At 40.6% G+C, this 25,000-nt stretch overlaps 2 protein-coding genes across 2 annotated transcripts in view; both read left to right on the top strand.

Annotated features, from left to right (window-relative positions):
* Window positions 1–13,818, top strand: part of filip1l (filamin A interacting protein 1-like) — a 44,159-nt gene extending 30,341 nt beyond the window's left edge. Inside the window, exons 5-6 of the mRNA XM_084395178.1 lie at window positions 3,452–6,233; window positions 13,345–13,818. Of these exons, the coding sequence (XP_084251304.1) occupies window positions 3,452–6,233; window positions 13,345–13,488 (2,926 nt within the window). The 3' untranslated portion in view covers window positions 13,489–13,818. The remainder of the gene's footprint in view (window positions 1–3,451; window positions 6,234–13,344) is intronic.
* Window positions 13,819–14,238: 420 nt separating this feature from the next.
* On the top strand, window positions 14,239–22,246 carry LOC311282219 (uncharacterized protein; the record flags this gene model as incomplete). Its single annotated transcript, XM_084395853.1, has 7 exons — window positions 14,239–14,305; window positions 14,672–14,761; window positions 15,554–15,613; window positions 15,753–15,835; window positions 16,643–16,810; window positions 21,516–21,742; window positions 21,878–22,246. 7 exons carry the CDS (start codon window positions 14,239–14,241, stop codon window positions 21,996–21,998), a joined length of 816 nt encoding a protein of 271 aa, XP_084251979.1. The 3' UTR covers window positions 21,999–22,246.
* Between the last annotated feature and the right edge of the window lie 2,754 nt (window positions 22,247–25,000).

Below are 25,000 nucleotides of genomic sequence, written 5' to 3' on the forward strand. Positions count from 1 at the left end.
GGTTTCATGTAAATCCAGTCTTTATAACACTGTAAAATGCAGAAAGGCTCAGAATTACTGCAGATGATGTTCATCAGTTTGTTTCACTGTTACACTGAACTTCATTTCAAGCTGCATTCAGAGTTTATAATAAATGCAGGAAAAAATGAGCAGATTTTGGAAAAGGACAAGATTATAATTGTTAGATGAACATGATCAGGTCACGCACTGTCATTAACTTCAGTCCTGTTATTAACTCGAGTTACACACCGTTATTATCCTCAGTACGGTTCCTCAACAGTGCAAGAGCGAGCTCTTTCTGCTCTTCATCTCTAAACTCTGCTGTTATCTCTAGCATGGTCTCTAACGAGGTTTGTGTGAAGTTTAGTCCTTTAAAGCTCAGTGTGTTTGAGGATTATAATCCCTGTGATCGCCTCAGATCTGCTGCCCTCTGCTGGACACACACTACGGGTTTGAGGATGAGTCTTCTATCCCATAATGCTTTAATTACCAGCGTTTGAGCATTCGCCGTCCGTCTCGTGTTCTGTGCAACATTTCAGGACGCTGTTGTTTTTATGCATTTTCACATATAATGTCACACAAACACAACAAGTCATTTAAATCTAGCCGAGGTTTTCCACGTTCTCTCAGGTCGTCTTGAGATTTCACACACCCTTATTCAGGACAACATTTAAATCCTTCTCGCAGGCTTTTCCAACTCCATATTAAAGTCTTTTTTCCATGGCATAGACTTTTCCTGACTTTTCTCTGTTAAAATCCGGGCTCTCGGGAGCGAGTCCAAGTCGATCGGGCGTTCGAGGTTAAAACAGGGAAGGAGTGTCTCTCTCTAATGGAGAACTCCTGATTCCTGGAGCTGTTCCTGTGTTTCCTCATCAGATCCGTGTCCGTGTCTTCGGAGATTAATGTTTAGATTGATCACACGGTTTAATGTAGAATGTGCTTCAGTGGTTAGAAGATTGAATAAATGCGAGTCCCAGTATTTACATGATGACAGAAGACGTGTCATTACTCTTGCTGGGAATCATAGGTTGTGTCTCAATTAACATATTTCATGTAAGCGCTACACTGTAGAAGTGTGCAGTTCAGTTGTGGGAAAGTAACTTGAGACTTACATCATGCCTTGATCCCATAGAGTCCTTTGTCTTGTACTGTTGCGTCCAGACGAATTCATCATTCCTTCTCAGCATGCTCACTGAATACACTGAAGTACAGTAGTCAACATATGAAGTGCATCAGAACCTTTCATCAAAGTTATACATGAGCAATACCCGTTCTTGTCTCAGGACAACTATGATGAACGTTTTTGATCCACTTCAGATGTTGACTTCTGCTTATGATCCAGGCTCATTGGCATACTGTTGAGTGTGTGTACCGTGTCCCAGAATGCACTGGCTTTAATCTTGCATACTGATTAGGACAGATAATATGTAAACTGCGATGCATTGATTGCATAAATCTATCATGCCAATAAATCACAGAGAATGTAGCATGAGCTTCGAGCTTATGAGGTTATCAGATCAAGTGTTCGAACACATGCATTTCTCTCCTGATGGATGATAATAAGTGAGCGTTCGCACAATAGCGCTTCAGTCTTACGCCGTTCAACTCTTTCATTTCCTTCTGTCAATAGCGAACCACAAATGTTTAATGAAGTCACAAAGAGACCAATGTCAGCGTAACACCACAGATATTTCCAGCATCTGTAGTGAGGACGGCCAGCTTGATGCTGTGAGAATGTTCAGCCTGTAAAATCTCATAGAATAGAATTATGCTGTCCCAAGTTAGTCAGGTCACCTTTATTTATACAGCGCTTTTTACAACACAGATTGACAATAATGCCTCAGATTGTGTCCAGCAGATCTAGGAGAAGATCGCGTCACAGGTTATGAAGGAACTCACTGGTGCTTTGGTTCATGTTCAGTAGGACACTGCACTGTGATTATAATACTGTATTTATAGAATCTGACTTTTATTTTCTATCGTCGTTCTGTTATTATTAAACTGAATTTCCATTACTTTTAAGTGGCTGAAGCCACGTATGAGTGACACACACTTCCATACGCCTCGTCCCACTGACATCATCCCAGTCCACTGCTGGTTAGAGGCTCTGAAAGAGGGTTTGTTTACATAGCCAGTAATGGCCTTTGGAGGAGGGGGAATTCCTTAAAATATAAAACCACTGAAGGAAGGTGGTGGTGTTCATGGGTGTGTTGGGGGGGATAGAGGAACCCCCTTATTAAGAGTCTTTTTCCACTTCCACTGTAGTGTAGTCAAAACACCCTCCACCGCCGCCGCCGGCTTCAGGGAACAGGGAAGCTTTAGCCATCATGACCCTCTTTCTGCCCGACTGCAGACCTCTGAACACACACTGCCCCACTTTTAGTCGACTGGATTCTACTTACAATCATGGCTTGACATTAACACGCGCCAACCCGCCACATGCGTGTGTATTTCAGCGGTGGCGTGTAACACAGTCACTCCTACTAGCCACTTTGCATTTAGTCATTTAGCAGATTGAATGCAGTCACTTTGGCGGGTTGAATTTGATATAATATAAATTTTTCAGTTGTAGTCTTTTAAAAAGTCATCTGAAGTAATACACTAAGTGCAATGTAGTGTTGTCAAAAATCCCTAACCCTAACCCTACACACAATATCAGCTGCGCGTTCTCACTCTCGCATCTTACACACAAACCCACGTCCCTTTACTCACTCGTTTCATTTATTCTGGATGAATATTGTTGGTGTTACAGGGCTTGAATTTCGGTGAGGGATTGCGCGTATTGAGCATAATTTTACTCATTCCCACAGATTTTGTGCTCACACCCAAAGTGTGCACACATAAAGACAAGTATTGACTATATAAAACCGGTCAGTGTGTCAGGTCTTAAAGTGACAGCAGCCTAATACACCGGCTGACAAATTATGAGATAATATAAAAAATATCTATATGGCAGTTTTTCCCTCATGGTATCGATGTCAAAATTGTGGCCAGTGAAAATGCTGAGTGGCTAGTAACTTTGGAAAACCACAAGCCACAGTGGTTGGTAAGCAAAAAAAATTATGTCAAGCCCTGCTTAAAATTATACCTCAATATATCCTCAAATGGAATGAACAAATATGGACACAGAGGTTCCCAGTTGAATACCAGTTCAGTTAACTTTCACTTTAGGCTTATGTGTTTCTATATCTATGTTGATGTTCACCGACAGACGGCAACAGAATCTTTGTCAGGTTTTGTCAGATCAGTCTGTTACTCTGTTGGCGTCTGTTAGGATTGAACTTGGTTTCGCCGATTGATCATGTTCAAATACCATTTGTTGGGTCATGGAACGTCTGAGAAATTACGTACTGTAATCTGGTGATTATCCGTGTTGGTTGTGCAGTGTGAATATATATTTTCTGAACGACTCATCTTAACAAACTTTTCATATTTTCTTCTCTGTTGCCAGATTGAAACTGCTCATTGATCAGGAAAAGACATACCAGGAGAGAAAGGAAGAAGAGAACACAAAGAAAGTCACAAGTCTAAAGGACGAACTAACCAAGCTAAAGTCCTTCGCTCTCCTGGTGGTCGACGAACAGCAGCGTCTCACAGAACAGCTGACCCAACAAACCACCAAAGTCCAGGAGCTCCAGAACACGGTCACGCACGCCCAAGACGAGCTGAGCTCCGCCCAGACCCGGTTGCAAGAAGAGGAGAATAAAGTGCACCGCTTGGAAGAGGAGTTACGCAACCAGGCCTGCCATTTCCACCAAGAGCAGGACGCCATGACTGCCAAACTGACCAATGAAGATGCCCAGAACCGACAGCTCCGTCAGAAGCTCTCCGCTCTCAGCCGACAGTTGGACGAGCTCGAAGAAACCAACAAGACCCTCCATAGAGCAGAGGAGGAACTGCAGGAGATCCGGGATAAGATCAGCCGAGGGGAGTGTGGAAACTCCAGCCTTGTGGCGGAGGTGGAGGAGTTGAGGAAACGAGTGCTTGAAATGGAAGGGAAAGATGAGGAGTTGATCAAGATGGAGGATATGTGCAGGGATCTCCACCGAAAGCTGGAGAAGGAGTCGAGCCAGAGCTGTGGCTTAAAGGTGGAGGTGGACAAGCTGAATCACAGAATCATGGAGCTGGAGAAACTAGAGGACGCCTTTGGGAAGAGCAAGCAGGAGTGCAGTTCACTGAAAAGCAACCTGGAGAAAGAGCGAACCATGACTAAACACATGTCCAATGAACTTGATGTGCTGAGAGTCAGAATCAAAGAGCTTGAGGCTACCGAAGTTCATATGGAGAAGATGGAGTTGACACTGAAAGAGGATCTGACTAAATTGAAGACACTGACCGTCATGCTGGTGGATGAGAGAAAGGCCATGGCCGAAAAGTTAAAGCTGATGGAGGACAAAGTGCAAAACAGCACTGGGAAACTTCAGGCAGAACAAGACAAAGTCAACACCGTCACTGAGAAACTGATCGAAGAGAGCAAGAAAGCTCTTCGCTCGAAGGCCGAACTGGAGGAGAAGATGTGTGTTGCCACTCGGGAGAGGGATGAGCTCAAAGCTAAGCTGAAAGCGGAAGAAGAGAAAAACGGTGATCTTCAGTCTAAAGTCAGCATGATGAAAAAGAGGCTTCAATCATTGGAAGCAGTGGAAAGAGAGTTATTGAGGAGCAAATCCAAAGAGGAGCACTCAAAGAGCCCTGGTCCTTACCGCCACCAACAGGAGGACAACAAAGTGAAAGATTTGACCCAGGAAGTGGAACGCCTCAGGAGGAAGTTAAAGGAGATGAGGGTGGTTGAGGGTGACCTTTTGAAGACTGAAGATGAGTTTGAATCCCTGGAGAAGAGATACTCCAATGAGCAGGAGCGAGCAAAAGCCCTGATGGAGGAACTGGAGATGTCCAGGAACGAACTGTCCAAGTACCAGTTGGCTGAGAAAGAGGAGTCCAACCAAGAGCACATCTTATACAAGCGTCTGAAAGAGGAAGAGGCCAAATCTAGTCATCTCACTAGAGAGGTAGAAGCCCTGAAAGAGAAGATCCATGAGTACATGGGCACCGAGGAATCCATCTGCCGCTATAAAACAGACCACACGACCCTACAGAGAAAACTCACCCAGCAAGAGGTCAGGAATAAAGAGCTGGCCAGAGAGATGGAGAGTCTTACGCGAGAACTGGAGAGATACCGGCGCTTCAGCAAGAGCTTACGACCGGGAATGAACGGAAGACGTTTCTCAGATCTACAAGTCTCCACAAAGGAGGTCCAAACGGACCCAACGGACACCCTATCCCCGAATTACAGGAATCTTGCACCGCTGGAACGTGCCCTGGTCAACGGCAAGCTCTACGTGGAGAGCGATCCAGAGGACGAGGACAATTACAATGAGATCAACCTCACAAAATGCACTCCGTCGCTCATGAACAATGTCAACAACCTTAACAACAACATGAGAAGAGTAAGAGGCCCTTTCCTTAAGACTAGAGAAAGTCAGCACTCAATGAATGGCAAGATGCAACCAAGGCAGAACGGGAATCACGTTCAGCAGGGGGACGTGGTCCTCACACACAGTCCTGGGCAACCTCTCCATATCAAAGTGACCCCTGACCTCGGGCACAACACAGCAACTCTTGAGATCACGAGTCCTACGACTGAAAGCGCCCAGTCCTTTACAAGCACGGCGGTCATCCCGACAAGTGGAGCTCCAAAACAGCGGATCACAATCCTCCAGAACTCCTCGATCTCACCCTCCAACAAGCCCAAGGGTTCTCCCCCTCCTCTTCCGGAGAGTCCTGGCACACCGGATCGATCCCTGTCTCCGCTCACCATGCCAGCTTATTCCCAAACTCTATCTCCCGAGTCCTGCGGATCGCTGACTCCGGAACGGGCCATGTCACCCATTCAGATTGTGTCCGTAACCACTGGATCCCCTGACCCCGGAGAGTTCGCCGGTTCTAATCCCGTATTCCGCGTGAGCCCGGAAAGGCAGAACAGCTGGCAACTACAGAGGTCCAACAGCTCAGGTCCAAACGTCATTACCACTGATGACAACAAAATCCATATTCACTTAGGGAGCCCCTACATTCAAGCCGTGAACACCTCAGGCAAACCCGTCAGCCCCTATTACTCCCTCGGGCCGGAGCAAAGGATCCCAGTGCTGTCCAACGCCAAAGCCAACAACAAAATCACAAGCAGCATCGTGATAAAACCCACATCCAGTCCCATCTCACGGCCCTCACAAATTACAGTAAGTAATATCTGTGACTGACCCGAACCGGCTAGTGTTTGATTAGTGACTGTAGAAGAGTGTATCCCTTGATCATCCGTCGACCCCTGACCCCGTCATCTACTGCTCCTACAATCCCTCAAATATCCTGTGTTCTTGACTGCAATAACTTGACTGGCTAACCAGTGCAACTCTAGTTCCTTTTGTTGGTTTGATTTGTTTGTTTGATTTGTTTGTTTCTAATAATGTGATGTTTATGTGCATGATATGTAAAACGAAAGCAGAGAAAACCACACATAACGAGAACACGAGCACTTGTGCTTTTTCACTTCACTTTTTCACAGGTTAAGTGCACTTACTGTTTTTGCTAGACAGCAAATTATCCTGTACCATTAAAGTTCACTGATTGATGTACAATCGCATTTTTGGTTTGTTTTTCATTTTCCTCTTACATTTTATGTTGGGTTTCTGTTAATAATTAAGGTAACACTTTACAATAAGGTTCATTAGTTAACATTAGCTAACTACATTAGTTAACATGAACTAAGAATCAACAATACTTCTACAGCATTTATTAATATTAATTTCAACATTTACTAATACATTATTAAAATCAAAGGTTGTATTGAACTAACATGAACAAACAATGAACAGCTGGATTTTTATTAACTAATATTAACAAAGATTAATAAATACTGTAACAAATGCATTGCTCATTGTTAGTTCATGTTAGTTAATACATTAACTAATGTTAACTAATGAACCTTATTGTAAAGTGTTACCATGATTAAAGTTAGAATGTTACCAATATATTTATTTACTATTATTTTACATATCTGATGCCTTCTGATGAGGAACACATGCACACATTCATCATGTAATATTGCATGATTTCATTTATCAGATGCTCTTTATCAGACAACATTTAACCATTAATAAGACATTTAGGGCCAGATTTACTAAACAGGGCAGATTATCCCATAAAAGCGCCGGTGGGAGTGTAAAGTTCTGCGATGATCTACTGACGACACAAATTAAAGAACTGGACCATTTCCATAATGACCAACACGATCTACCAAGAGCAGCGCAGATTAGCGTCTGGTTTAAGACGTGCTTTTTGGGGGGCGTAAATAATGGCGCAAATCCCAGTAAACTGACGAGCGCAAACCTTAGTAAAACATCTTGCGTGATTCATTTAAATACTCTCATAAATACTGCGTCTGAAAGGGAGACTCCTACAAATGCATATGCAATAATATCAACCGAAGAAATAACCCTGTCCTCTCCTTTTCAGCTCTAATGTTTCACTGCGTGTCTTCAGTAAATCCTGACTAGTTTAACGCCTAAAGAGGGTTTGCGCTGGAGAAACTGAGGGCCCTATCTGGCTCCCAGCGCAATTGACTTTGTACAGCGACGCATGTGTCATTCCTATTTTGCACCCGACGCACAGCGGACTCTTCCCTCCACAGACGCACGCCGGTAAATTAGGGAATGAACTTGCGCTCCCGGGGGCGGTTCAGCACAAAGAGGAGGCGTGTTCCGGCGCAAACGTTCCCTGGTGCTATTTTGCAGTTTCAGAAAACAATTCCGCCACAGACCAGGAGAAACCTCGTCTAAAGTCAGTGGCGCGTTATTCAGATGCTATTTTAAGGGCACATGCTTGGCCATAATGTAGCGTGTGCACAACGCACATACACTTTGATTATCTCATCTACTCTGATGCAGCAGTTTTCATTTTTGCAAATCATACATTATTACAAGGAAAAATATTCCGCATGAGGGAAATCATTGTGGTGTCCATGAAGACTTTTCTGTCTTTTACGGCCCTGACGAGAACGTCGGTCTCCTCGGCTGTGAACCGCTCCTGGCAAATTCGCCGCTATAATAGCAATCCGCCATGGAACAAGCGCGCCTGCTCTTAAAGGGAATGTGAGATGACGCTCTGATTGGTTTATTTCACATTACGCACAAACCACACCTATGAGTAATGAAGCTACTTCAGACCAACACATTTTAGATTTGCGTCGGGCGCAAGAGTCATTTATCCCGCCAAGACCCGCCCACAAAGTTACTTGCGTTTCGCGCTTGATACTTGCGTTTCAGATCGTTAAAATAGGGCCCTGATAGTAAATCTGGCCCATAGTATTACATTTATAAAGCAAATAATACCTCTGATGAGTGAGAAAATGTGTTTGAGAAGGTCTGCATGAGTTGAGTGGGTTGTCTGGCCGGTCCACCGCCATCATTCGCTCTCACTGAGGGAATCTACAGTCTTCTGCAGTGATATCATGGAAAAGTCTGACCGTCTGCATGGTCTTTTGCTGCCGCATGAGATTCGACTCCGAGGAAAAACAACAGTAAAGCTCTGCAGTGTGTAGAACGTTAAAGCATTAACTTGATGAGTTTGCATGCACTGGTCAAAAAAGTTTTGGCAGAAGTATTTTGAAACGAAATATCTGTCAAACGGACTGGTACATTACAGCATGCTATGTGTTCTTCTTAATGAATCGGCTCACACACATGAGGACTATATCAAGCGTTAAATTGATTCAGGCTGGAATCTGTGCCGTCTGGAGTGTGTATCCTCTGCTAGTCTGGCTAAACACACTTCTGTTCATGAAGGGCTCGAGAACAGCTGTGATCATGAGCCGAGACGATGTCTCATCAGCCCTGTTAGTGAATCACAGACACACACACACACACACACACACACACTCATTCAGCTCGAATCCATGATGCTGAGAAACACAAATGAGACGATGCATGATCATCTTCATAAGAGGTGCTTTTCATTTGATTCGATAATTCAACACTGCAAAAAAATATTTTTCTTACTGGTCTTGTTTTCCAAAACATCTAAACATCCTTAAAACAAGATGTACTTCAGCAAAATGAAGCAGAGAAATCTAACAAGCTTTTTTTCTCTTGCTTTAAGCATAATCTTAACAAAATTTCTCTGAAATCTAGACGTAAATGCGTGTTATTTTTCCTTCTCCGGTAAAAGCATCTTGGTAAGAATAAGGTTTATTGCAGTGAAGTTATGGCTGATATAGTGCATTAATACACAGACCCAACCAGATACACACGATTACACTGCAAAACATGACGTTCCTCCTCAGTGTTTCGGTCTCGTTTTCCAGAACAAACATCTAAACATTCTTAGATCAAGATGCATTTACTGGAGATGTTTTCTAACAAATGGACCAAAATGAAGTGAGTTTGTGCTTAAAACAAAAACAAATATCTGTCAATTTGGTCAGAAAAATAAACTTAATTCAAAAGGAAAACTAGATTATTTTTCTGACCCTATTGACAGATTTTTGTTCTTGTTTTAAAGCACAAACTCACTTCATTTTGATAGATTTGTCAGAAAACGCCTTATTTAAGAATGTTTAGATGTTTGTTCTGGAAAACAGGACAGAAACACTGGAGAAGAACATCATTATTTGCAGTGAAACCTGTGAAAAAAACAGTTAAACGTCTGAAACGGTGGTTTAGCCGTTCTTAAGCCGGTTTAGCCAATCTTTAAGCATCAAACCTGATGTCCAGCTCAGATCAGCTCTCCTCAGTAAAGAAACTTGAGTGAAGGAAAGCGTTAAACACTGAAACTGAGTTCCTCAGCAGAAGAACGCGAGTGTTCAGAGGCGGGTCTGAGGCCCAAACAAAAGCCTTGTTTAGTTTCTATGGTGACAGTGGAGAGAGACGCGGGAGGACACGTTTAATTAGCGCTCATTACGTGATCCTCTGACTCCAGCCGTGTGTGTTTCTGCTGTTACTCGAGCCCAACTCAGCCTGACCCACATATCTACATTTCTCATGTCTGACGTAAACCTGCAGGCTTTGGTTTGGTTTCGGAGAGCTCAGTTAGAGACTTCACACACACTTTACATGCACAACTTTTGTTTCAGTCGGACTGAATTAATTCTGATTGATGAATCTGAATGTAGTGTTTACATGAACACTAAACATGTGATCGGGTTGATGTGTGTGTTTATGTGTCACAAGCTTCAAATCAGAATAGATGTTTTTGACATGCGCTCACTGCACAAATATACAGAGTTTCCTGATGTCTGCGCATAATAACTATTCTCCTACAGTTCTTTATTTGTTTTAAACAGCAGACTTAATATTTATGCATTTCTGGTCATAATTTGGAGATAATGATCATATGAGCCGTTGTGCCGCTGCTTATATTGATCACACAGTAAAAATGCCCAAAACCAGTCGTGTGTGGATGAGAGTCTGAAGCCAGCACTGGTGGGCCGTTGTCCTGCTCCACTTCACACACGCAGAAGAGGAGGATTATAGGAGGACGAGACACTCGTTTATACCACACTTTATTCAACAGGAGAACAGCTCATTCAGCGCGTCATTACGCTATTTCTACACCATTACGCTATTTCTACATCATTACGCTATTTCCATGTCATTACGCTATTTCTACATCATTACGCTATTTCTACATCATTACGCTATTTCTACATCATTACGCTATTTCCATGTCATTACGCTATTTCTACATCATTACGCTATTTCTACGTCATTACGCTATTACTACATCATTACGCTATTTCTACACCATTACGCTATTACTACATCATTACGCTATTTCTACATCATTACGCTATTTCCATGTCATTACGCTATTTCTACTTCATTACGCTATTTCTACGTCATTACGCTATTACTACATTACGCTATTTCTACATCATTACGCTATTTCTATGTCATTACGCTATTTCTACATCATTACGCTATTTCTACGTCATTACGCTATTACTACATCATTACGCTATTTCTACATCATTACGCTATTTCTATGTCATTACGCTATTTCTACATCATTACGCTATTTCTACATCATTACGCTATTTCTACACCATTACGCTATTACTACATCATTACGCTATTTCTACACCATTACGCTATTACTACATCATTGCGCTATTTCTACATCATTACGCTATTTCTACATCATTACGCTATTTCCATGTCATTACGCTATTTCTACATCATTACGCTATTTCTACGTCATTACGCTATTTCTACATCATTACGCTATTTCTACATCATTACGCTATATCTACGTCATTACGCTATTTCTACATCATTACGCTATTTCTACATCATTACGCTATTTCTACGTCATTACGCTATTTCTACGTCATAGCGCTATTTCTACATCATTACGCTATTTCTACATCATTACGCTATTTCTACATCATTACGCTATATCTACGTCATTACGCTATTTCTACATCATTACGCTATTTCTACGTTATTACGCTATTCCTATGTCATTACGCTATTTCTGCATCATTACACTATATCTACGTCATTACGCTATTTCTACATCATTACGCTATTTCTACGTCATTACGCTATTTCTATGTCATTACGCTATTTCTGCATCATTACACTATTTCTACATCATTACGCTATTTCTACATCATTACGCTATATCTACGTCATTACGCTATTTCTACATCATTACGCTATTTCTACGTCATAGCGCTATTTCTACGTCATTACGCTATTTCTATGTCATTACGCTATTTCTGCATCATTACACTATTTCTACATCATTACGCTATTTCAGTCCCATTAATAACGGATTATTTGGTTGCATGTAAACGTAGCCTGAAACTGATTCTGGATCGAGTGTGAGGCCTGATGATTCCTGAACTCTCTGGAAGAGCGATTGTGCTGATTGTGCAGGAATGAAATCCGTCACACAAACCTCACAGATGACTGAAGAAACACACACACACACTCTCTCTCTCTCTCTCTCTCTCTCTCTCTCTCTCTCTCTCTCTCTCTTAAACACTAGAAAACATCTCACACACATGCATCATTCTCCCTTCACAGAGTGTGTTAGATGTTCTCTGCTATAACTAGTTTTTCTTTATGGAGGAAAAAATGAAATGACAAGTTAACCATTTCCCTGCTAAGACAGAAAGGCATGAGGTGTGTGTGTGTACAGTGTGATTGACAGCGCCATCTTCTGGTCATCTCAACACATCACACATCTGTATAATCTCTCATTTCCAGAACAACAAAAACACCTTCTAAAGGTCCGTTCACACCAAGAACGATAACTATAATGATAACTACATTAGTGTCACACCAGCGCACAATATTGTTTTGTTTATTGTTTACTGTCACTTTAAATGCTCGAGGGTGGATTCTGATTGGCTCTCAGTGTTTTTATTGTTTCTCTGTGCGTTATTGTTATAGTTCTGGTGTGAACTTTTAGAGCTATATCTCTATGAACGGGCCTTAAGGATGGTTTGCTCATGTTCCCATTAAATTATGAAAACTCCATTTCTAAATAAATATACATAAAACATTCATGTGTTTTTGCTTATGTGATTGTTAAGAAAAACAATCCATTTTATAATTCTGGGAACGTTACTTTTGAATGTTCTCTGAATGTTCCGAAACAAGTAGTAACATTTAAAAACGTCAGACAAATGTTTCAGAAAACAGTTCCATGAACAATGTTTGGCAACACTTTATTTTACAGTGTCCTTGTTACATGTACGTTACATGTACTTACCATAGTAATAACAGTGAATTATGCATAATTACATGCAACTAACCCTCAACCAAACCCTAATCCCACCCTAACCCTATAATAAGTACATGTAGTTGCTTAATATTACTCAGTACTTAAATATATTATTACACTGTAACGCAATGTTTTTGTGCTTTTGTTTTGAGAACATTATTAAAGACCAGATAACACTGAAGGAACGTCATCGCTCAGCACATCTACTACTTTTATTTTATTTTTGATTGAGTCTCTAAATTCTGACCGACCTGTTTCAGGGTTTGTGTTCTCGAGCTCCAAACACTGTTGTCCGAATGAACGGCCGGAACACATTGTTTTCTGTGAGAACGGTGTGTGTTAGCGGCCCCTAAGTTAATAACTAATGATCTTTACAACGGAAGTGAATCAGTCAAAACTAACTTTATCTGGACAATAACTTTATCCTAGAGCTGCTGTAAAGCCTAAACAATCTCTGTTACTGTAATCTCCTATTATCACTGTAAAGCTGCTGTGAAACAGTGGATATTGTTAAAGTGCTGTATAAATGAAAGAGACTTGACTTGACTCTCTGTTTCTCAGATGCCTCTGGAATCATTCCGGCGTCCTGGACCGACCAGGATTCCCAAACCCAAAGGATCGGCCAACGCCCAAACCCCACTGAACCCTGGGAAATGTGTGTCTAATAACAACCTCAACATGATGAACCAACCTACCAAATCATGAGTGACACGACCGAGAGGAAGGATGTTTCATGTTTATCGTCTTTCATTTTAATTGATCACTTTTGGTGCTGTAATGAGACTTATTATCATATTCAGAAGTAGAGAGAAGACACTGTGATAAACTCATCCTGACCATCGCTAATCTTTCACTTTATGGTGCTTCTTCACCTTGCTCTTTTCTGTTTTTCTTTTGACAAAACTCAATTATTGTATTTATCAAGTTGGTAGTAATTGCTGTTACGGTTTTGATTCCGTCAATGTGTAGATGCACTTGGCATATATTAAGTATTTTTTGATGTCTGGATGTTAATAAAGACTTTTTATATCTTGCACATCAGATTAAGTCACAATTATTGATTGGTTATGATTATTACACTATTATAAATCAAATACTCACACAGTCTGGTCGATCCAGAGCTTCTACAGCGCAACACTGACTTCCAGCCAATCAGAATCGAGCCTCTCCACAGTATTGAGCCAATCAGCGCGCGGGAATCGGAAGCCCCGCCCACGCGGTCAATGCAGTGCGCGGGCTTTGGTGAATGAATGAGAGCTGAGCGCGCGCACGCCATAACTTTACTCTGTTGTTTATCCATGTTTATTGATTAATTTCACGAATGTTTTTAGTCCTTTTCATTTCCTCAGTTTCCTCAGTAGTTTATGACGCGGTACTGAAGGCTATTTTAGCTTCGCACTGAAACACTGAGAGATTATCGGGCGATTCGTGCAGGAAGAGAAGAAAGAGTCTAAAATGGCAGATGAAGCTGATCAGAGATCAGTGTTAGTGGAGATCCCAGAACCACAGGCCAAAGTCACAGGTGAGAACATCATCATCATCATCATCATCATAAAAATCAGTTTAGACTCAAAATATGATCCAGTCAGAGACAGTATACAGTGAGTCCAGCTGTTACTGTAATCTCTCATATCACACATGATTGATGATTAGTTTTCACATCATGATGTTTGATGGCTTGCTTATAGTCATGGATTTTAATACACTTTTGTAAGATGCAAAAACAATAGAACATTCTGGAGTTCATATAAATGTTTCTGAGATATTTCTTCAGCTCGAGTCACTCTTTATGAGTCCGAGAAGTAATTGTTCTCCTCAAATCCTCATCCATTCTTTACAAACAACAACAGTGTGGAGAAATGAAGCTTCTGCCTTTATGTCCTTTAAGAGGATGAAGATGAGGATGAAGACGAGGATGAAGAGGATGATGATGAGGATGAAGAGGATGATGATGAGGATGAAGAGGATGATGATGAAGGTCTTTCGTGTTCAGCTTTAGTGGTTTAAATCAGGAGAACAGTTTAGAAAAAAAAAATCTATATTTAATGAATTAATTAATAAATGCTTTTGATTTAAAATAAATTAATGCTTTAAATAATAATATAATAAATAATTTGATTTAAATATATAAAATGTTGATTTAATTGACTTAAAAAACTCAAAAATAAATAAAAGATAATACCTCTAACAGCAAAGTACTGTAGTTAGTACAAAAAACTTAATGTAATGTAACAAAAATCTAATAATATTTTATACATATTTCTAATATAAATATTTTTATACTATAAATTGGTTGTTTGTACATGAAAATATAAGCTGTGTGTTATTTGACTCTCTGTGGTCATTAAAATCCCACAGCATTCCTGTAAAGAGCAGAGGTGTAACCCAGTGTCCCGGCCCTTCCCAGTCACAGCCTCCTAATAATCCCATCACTCTCTCTCCTCTCCACTGTAGCTGGTGTGTGTGTGTGTGTGTGTGTGTGTGTGGCTGCCGTCGCATCATCCCTGTGGATGCTCACACTGGTGGTGTTGAGGAGAGATTCCCTGATATGATTGTAAAGCGCTTTGGGTGTACAGTAGTAGATATGAAAGTGCTATATAAATGCCTCATTCTATTCTATTCTATTCTATTCTATTCTATTCTATTCTATTCTATTCTATTCTATTCTATTCTATTCTATTCTATTCTGTCTGGGTCCCTGTTGATCATATTTGTGGATGTAAAACACGTAAAACCGGTTGAACTGATGCAGAATCTCCTGATCCCGCAGAACGCCTGAGAAGATCCTACATGGATATCCTGTGTTCCCGTCTGACTGTCACACACACCTGTGAGTTAGTGTGTAAGTGTGAGTGTGTGTGTGAGTGTGTGTGTGTGTGTGTGTGTGTGTGTGTGTGTGTGTGTGTGTGTGTGTGTGAGTGTGTGTGTGTGTGTGTGTGTGTGGTGACTCTCTTCCCTCTCTCCTACAGGTTCCCGGCGGCTCCGGAGTGAAGAGCGTCACGTGTGTAACGAGTCCAAACATCTGATGGACACGCTTCTGCTCGCTGAACAGGTGACACACACACACACACACACTACACACAACACGCTACACACAACACGCTACACACTACACACAACACGCTACACACAACACGCTACACACAACACGCTACACACTACACACAACACGCTACACACAACACACTACACACAACACGCTACACACAACACACTACACGCTACACACAACACGCTACACACTACACGCTACACACAACACGCTACACACAACACGCTACACACAACACGCTACACACTACACGCTACACACAACACGCTACACACAACACACTACACGCTACACACAACACGCTACACACAACACGCTACACACAACACGCTACACACTACACGCTACACACAACACGCTACACACAACACGCTACACACAACACACTACACGCTACACACAACACGCTACACACAACACACTACACGCTACACACAACACGCTACACACAACACGCTACACACTACATGCTACACACAACACGCTACACTCTACACACAACACGCTACACACAACACAACACGCTACACACAACACGCTACACACAACACGCTACACTCTACACACAACACGCTACACACAACACACTACACGCTACACACAACACGCTACACACAACACGCTACACACAACATGCTACACACAACACGCTACACACAACACGCTACACATTACACGCTATATACAACACGCTACACACAACAAACGCTACACACTACACACAACACGCTACACACAACATGCTACACACAACATGCTCTGAGAGTCTCAGTTTGATGTTGTTTAAGAGTCTCCTCATGCTCTCAGTCTGTTCAGATGGCGTCGGGCTCGCTGACCTCTGACCTCTCGCTGTTACTGCACGACCTGCACCAGAAGAAGACCAGCGTCTACAGATCCATCCCATATTCCCGCCTTGGATCCAACCGGGACGCCCACTGCTACAGGAAAGCTCGACCACACCTCATGGCATTCTGGGTAATAAAGCTCAGTTCATCTGTCATCTGAGTCACATGATCACACTGAAGATTCTCACTCGCTACGTTTACATGCACAACTTTTGTTTCAGTCGGACTGAATTCATTCCGATTGATGAATCCAAACGTAGTGTTTACATGAACACTAAACATGTGATCGGGTTGATGTGCGCGTTTACACTGGTTCTTTATTTGAGCAGACTTAATACTTATTTATTTCTGGTCATAATTTGGAGATAATGATCATATGAACTGCTGTGATCACACAGTAAAAATGCCCAAAACCAGTGGTGTGTGGATGAGAGTCTGAAGCCAGCACTGGTGGGCCGTTGTCCTGCTCCACTTCACACACGCAGAAGAGGAGGATTATAGGAGGACGAGACACTCGTTTATACCACACTTTATTCAACAGGAGAACAGCTCGTTCAGCGCATCATACATCATTACACTATTTCAACATCATTACGCTATTTCTACGTCATTGCGCTATTACTATATCATTACGCTATTACTACATCATTACGCTATTTCAACATCATTACGCTATTTCTACATCATTACGCTATTTCTACATCATTACGCTATTTCAACATCATTACGCTATTTCTACGTCATTGCGCTATTACTACATCATTACGCTATTTCAACATCATTACGCTATTTCTACGTCATTGCGCTATTTCTACGTCATTACGCTATTTCTACGTCATTACGCTATTTCTACGTCATTGCGCTATTTCTATGTCATTACGCTATTTCTACATCATTACGCTATTTCTACGTCATTGCGCTATTTCTATGTCATTACGCTATTTCTACATCATTACGCTATTTCTACGTCATTGCGCTATTTCTACGCCATTACGCTATTTCTACGTCATTGCGCTATTTCTACGTCATTACGCTATTTCTACATCATTACGCTATTTCTACGTCATTGCGCTATTTCTACATCATTACGCTATTTCTACGTCATTACGCTATTTCTACATCATTACGCTATTTCTACATCATTACGCTATTTCTACATCATTACGCTATTTCTACATCATTACGCTATTTCTACATCATTGCGCTATTTCTACATCATTACGCTATTTCTACATCATTGCGCTATTTCTACATCATTACGCTTTCTACATCATTATGCTATTTCTACATCATTACGCTATTTCTACATCATTACGCTATTTCTACATCATTGCGCTATTTCTACATCATTACGCTATTTCTACATCATTGCGCTATTTCTACATCATTATGCTATTTCTACATCATTACGCTATTTCTACATCATTACGCTTTCTACATCATTATGCTATTTCTACATCATTATGCTATTTCTACATCATTACGCTATTTCTACATCATTGCGCTATTTCTACATCATTACGCTATTTCTACATCATTGCGCTATTTCTACATCATTACGCTTTCTACATCATTATGCTATTTCTACATCATTACGCTATTTCTACATCATTGCGCTATTTCTACATCATTACGCTTTCTACATCATTATGCTATTTCTACATCATTACGCTATTTCTACATCATTGCGCTATTTCTACATCATTACGCTATTTCTACATCATTGCGCTATTTCTACATCATTACGCTTTCTACATCATTATGCTATTTCTACATCATTACGCTATTTCTACATCATTGCGCTATTTCTACATCATTACGCTATTTCTACGTCATTACGCTATTTCTACATCATTACGCTATTTCTACGTCATTACGCTATTTCTACATCATTACGCTATTTCTACATCATTACGCTATTTCTACACCATTACGCTTTCTACATCATTATGCTATTTCTACATCATTACGCTTTCTACATCATTATGCTATTTCTACATCATTACGCTATTTCTACATCATTGCGCTATTTCTACATCATTACGCTATTTCTACATCATTGCGCTATTTCTACATCATTACGCTTTCTACATCATTATGCTATTTCTACATCATTACGCTATTTCTACATCATTACGCTTTCTACATCATTATGCTATTTCTACATCATTATGCTATTTCTACATCATTACGCTATTTCTACATCATTACGCTATTTCTACATCATTACGCTATTTCTACATCATTACGCTATTTCTACATCATTACGCTTTCTACATCATTACGCTATTTCTACATCATTACGCTATTTCTACATCATTACGCTATTTCTACATCATTATGCTATTTCTACATCATTACGCTATTTCTACATCATTATGCTATTTCTACATCATTATGCTATTTCTACATCATTACGCTATTTCTACATCATTATGCTATTTCTACATCATTATGCTATTTCTACATCATTACGCTATTTCTACATCATTACGCTATTTCTACATCATTACGCTATTTCTACGTCATTGCGCTATTTCTACATCATTACGCTATTTCTACATCATTGCGCTATTTCTACATCATTACGCTTTCTACATCATTATGCTATTTCTACATCATTACGCTATTTCTACATCATTACGCTTTCTACATCATTATGCTATTTCTACATCATTATGCTATTTCTACATCATTACGCTATTTCTACATCATTACGCTTTCTACATCATTACGCTATTTCTACATCATTACGCTATTTCTACATCATTACGCTATTTCTACATCATTATGCTATTTCTACATCATTACGCTATTTCTACATCATTATGCTATTTCTACATCATTATGCTATTTCTACATCATTACGCTATTTCTACATCATTATGCTATTTCTACATCATTGCGCTATTTCTACATCATTACGCTTTCTACATCATTATGCTATTTCTACATCATTACGCTATTTCTACATCATTGCGCTATTTCTACATCATTACGCTATTTCTACGTCATTACGCTATTTCTACATCATTACGCTATTTCTACGTCATTACGCTATTTCTACATCATTACGCTATTTCTACATCATTACGCTATTTCTACACCATTACGCTTTCTACATCATTATGCTATTTCTACATCATTACGCTTTCTACATCATTATGCTATTTCTACATCATTACGCTATTTCTACATCATTGCGCTATTTCTACATCATTACGCTATTTCTACATCATTGCGCTATTTCTACATCATTACGCTTTCTACATCATTATGCTATTTCTACATCATTACGCTATTTCTACATCATTACGCTTTCTACATCATTATGCTATTTCTACATCATTACGCTATTTCTACATCATTACGCTATTTCTACATCATTACGCTTTCTACATCATTATGCTATTTCTACATCATTATGCTATTTCTACATCATTACGCTATTTCTACATCATTACGCTATTTCTACATCATTACGCTATTTCTACATCATTACGCTTTCTACATCATTACGCTATTTCTACATCATTACGCTATTTCTACATCATTACGCTATTTCTACATCATTATGCTATTTCTACATCATTACGCTATTTCTACATCATTATGCTATTTCTACATCATTATGCTATTTCTACATCATTACGCTATTTCTACATCATTATGCTATTTCTACATCATTATGCTATTTCTACACCATTACGCTATTTCTACATCATTACGCTATTTCTACATCATTATGCTATTTCTGCATCATTACGCTATTTCTACATCATTACGCTATTTCTACATCATTACGCTATTTCTACATCATTACGCTATTTCTACATCATTACGCTTTCTACATCATTACGCTATTTCTACATCATTACGCTATTTCTACATCATTACGCTATTTCTACATCATTATGCTATTTCTACATCATTACGCTATTTCTACATCATTATGCTATTTCTACATCATTATGCTATTTCTACATCATTACGCTATTTCTACATCATTATGCTATTTCTACATCATTATGCTATTTCTACATCATTACGCTATTTCTACATCATTATGCTATTTCTACATCATTATGCTATTTCTACATCATTACGCTTTCTACATCATTATGCTATTTCTACATCATTACGCTTTCTACATCATTATGCTATTTCTACATCATAACGCTATTTCTACATCATTACGCTATTTCTACATCATTACGCTATTTCTACGTCATTACGCTATTTCTACATCATTACGCATCATTTATTTATTTTTATTTATTTATTTATTTATTCGGGACAGTGCACATTAATGAACAATCTAACATTTCTGTACAGACTGTAAATGAGCCAGGTTATAGCATAAATGCTAATTTTCACCTGTAGTCCCAAGGCAGGATGACAACAACATAAAAAATAATGCAACACAAAAGAATATGACAATATACCGTATCAAGCTAGAAACTCATTAGCACACATTCAGGCAGATTACATTACATCAATAAAATTAGTCAAAATGGGAACTTTTAAGAAGCTGTCTAAGGTGCTTTTTAAATGTGCAGTAAGTAGGACATTCTCTAATGTTTGTTGGGAGGCTGTTCCAAAAATATAGAATATAGTCTGACTAGAGTTGAAGTAGAAAGATGTTTTATTTACTGTCATGCATTTGGTGATGCTTTTAAATGAGGTTTATTTGGTATCGTATCAGTTCATGCATTTCCTGGGAATCGAACCCGTGATTTGGTGTCGCTGTATTTGATCTTTATCTGAGAGTCAGAATCAGTCGTTCACTCGATCAGAATCAGTGTGTTACGGTTCCTGTGTTCCTCTGTTCTCAGCGCGTGTGTGAGGAAGGAGGTCGTGTGTTCGAGCGTAGCGGCGAGTGGCAGAAGCTCCTGGAGTTCGTTCAGGCCGCGAGTCGTTTATCCGGCGAGCTTCCGCTGTGGGAGACGAGCGAACACAACTCGCTACGAGAGCGATGCTACAACACGCTAGCAGCCTTTTGTACGACAGCGCTGAAGAAACACACACCCAACGCTAGCAGAGCCAGAGGACTACTGCGCAGGTCACACACACACACACACAAACACACTCACACACACACACTCACATATACACACACACACATATACTCAGTCACACACACGCTCTCTCTCACACACACACACGCGCTCTGATCGCTCTTGTGTTTGTGTTGTAGGTTCAGAGCGGCTCCGGCGTCGAGGTATGGGATTGGCTCGTGTTTAGAGGAGCTCGAGAAGATCCTGCAGGAACATCAGAAAATCACACTGTCACACACACAGATCCACCCGAGCATCTGAACGCTGGTCATGTGACCCGAGCATCTGAACGCTGGTCATGTGACCAGTCCATCAGGCCACGCCCCCCTCATAGGACCCACAATGCCTTGCAATGGCCAGAGTGTGACAGAACGATTACTTGAACTCTTGTGTGTGTTTGTGCTGAATTCTGCAGTTGTAAATATGTGTGTGTTTGTCTCGTCTCTCGGTGCTGCACTTTTAAATGTCCTGATCGTAATAAAGTCCATTTGTTCTCTATTAAAGCGGTCCTATAATGCCCTTTTCACAAGATGTAAAATAAGTCTCTGATGTCCCCAGAGTGTGTGTGTGTGTGTGTGTGTGTGTGTGTGTGTGTGTGTGTGTGTGTGTGTGTGTGAAGTTTCAGCTCAAAATACCCTACAGATATTATTATAGCATGTTAAAATTGTCACTTTTTGAGGGTGAGCAAAAACACACTGTTTTTGTGTGTGTCCCTTTAAATGCAAATGAGCCGCTGCTCCCGACACAGGGGGTGGAGCTTCAAGAGCTTGTGTGTGTGTGTGTGTGTGTGTGTGTGTGTGTGTGTGTGTGTGTGTGTGTGTGTGTGTTGCGACTGATGCAACAGCTTGAACTTGAACTCACGAATGTGCTCGACTACAACAACTCTTCCGTCTCTCAACATGGACTGTGTTCCGGGGGCGGGTTTATGTAAATTTGAGGGTTGGTGATGTCACTAACCCGTGGAGAAGCTCGTGTAGTCTCTACCAGCCGTTTGTTGTAGTTCTTAAAGCGATTTCTGTAAAAGAAAATCTCTCCCTTTGAACTTTGAGTTGTAACTGTGCAGATGTTGTTTATGATCAAACAGCAACATTACACACTAACTAAAGCTAGAAAAGTCAAATCATAATCAACCAGCTCTTTAAAAGAGTATTCTGTTTCTCTGATTGTGTTTGTGCTGTTGATGATCTCAGACACACACACACACACACACACACACACACACACACTAACCCGACCCCTAAACCTATTCATCACACAAAACTTTCTGCATTTTTACATTTTCAAAAAAACTCATTCTGTATGATTTATAAGCGTTTCCTCAGTTTAGTTCCCAGTGACACGAGTCCCCATGAGTGTGTGTGTGCACGGATAAACCTGAACGGATTCAGGCCTCCACCGGGATAGAAAAACATGAACACACGAACAGACACACTCACACTAACACACACACACACACACACACACACACACACACACACACACACACACACACACACACACACACACACACACACACACACACACACACACTCACTGCAGTTCTGAGATCACACACACACACACACACACACACACACACACTCACTGCAGTTCTGAGATCACACACACACACACACACACTCACTGCAGTTCTGAGATCACACACACACACACACACACACACACTCACTGCAGTTCTGAGATCACACACACTCATAACAGCGTGAGAGGATCCTGCAGTTCTGAGATCACACACACACACACACACACACACACTCACTGCAGTTCTGAGATCACACACACACACACACACACACACACACACACACACACATAACAGCGTGAGAGGATCCTGCAGTTCTGAGATCACACACACACACACACACACACACACACACACACACACACACTCACTGCAGTTCTGAGATCACACACACACACACACACACACACACACACATAACAGCGTGAGAGGATCCTGCAGTTCTGAGATCAGTCACAGGGTGGCAGTCATCAGCTGATCATCTTTCTGTGTGTTATAGGAAATATTACAGAAGCACTTTATTTGGCAGTCCTGTTCCTCATGTACATACTGTGTGCTTATTATAGTTATTACAATAACTGGGTAATAACTGAACCTCCTCCTGACCTTCACCCACGAGGCTCCTCATGTCACCAGCCCTTCACTGTGACTGTAACTATAAACCAGTCTTATTTTAGTATCACTAAATACTATTATACATTTATTAAAATAATTAGCATTTTCTGTTTTCAGTTTTATTTCTTTATAATGGAATCTCTAATGGAAATGTTTTGTATGGTTTTAGTTTTAGTAAAATATGAACTTACTTTAAAGCTGACACATTAACCCTCTTCAGCAGATGTGATATAGATCTCTGGTGTCTCCAGGATGTGTGTGTGAAATTTCAGCTCAAAATACCAGATCATTTATTATAGCTTGTCAAATTTGCCCCTTTTTGGGTGTGAGCAAAAACCATAGACTGTAAAAAAATGAGCTGAGGTGCTGAAACCAACTCATATTGCTCTGAGCATGTGTGTGTGACAGTGATTCATTCGTACACGCCAGTCAGCACGGCACGCTCGGCGAAAGCTAAGTTTGTAGAAAGCTTTATTCAGTCCCTTTTAAATTCTGATTTTGGCCGCCTCTCAAATGGGTCAAACCATAGATATTACCTCAGAAGTTCAAGTCATTGAAGGATGTGCATGTATTGCATGGACGGAGAAAGCACCGACACCTGCAGGATTTCATCGGCACATAAGCACATAATCTGCTCCATGAGAGCAACGGTGCCGCAGAACGAGTGTGGCCTCGAGATCTATAGACGTTTTTAAATATGAAAACTACAAAAAGCAACGAAATTGTCAGACATCCATGAGCGCATGTTCACAGAGGAAAACAACCGAAATACAGCGCTGGTTGTTCTCTCGATACGTCTCGAAGGCGTGGGCGAAGTAATGCGTGTATTAAATTGTATTAAATAATCTCGAAGAAAAGCACAAACACGGCAGAGATGGCAAGTTCAGCGGCGGGATTAGCTGAGGTGGACATCAGCGGCAATCCACCTGTCACTCAAGTGGCCACGCCCTTAATTATGCAAAACTTTATGGCTTAATATAATTTAAACGGATGAGTTATAAAAAAATTCACCCCTCTGACAGTCGTCATGAAGGGAAAAATTAGCAATATAGACCAAAACCACTCTTTGCACCAGGCTGTGAACATGCTTTTTCTGCTGTAAAGTTGGGCATTTTAACATGGAGGA

This window comes from Rutilus rutilus (genome assembly GCF_951802725.1).
Source record: "Rutilus rutilus genome assembly, chromosome: 22".
Taxonomy (NCBI): Eukaryota; Metazoa; Chordata; class Actinopteri; order Cypriniformes; family Leuciscidae; genus Rutilus; species Rutilus rutilus.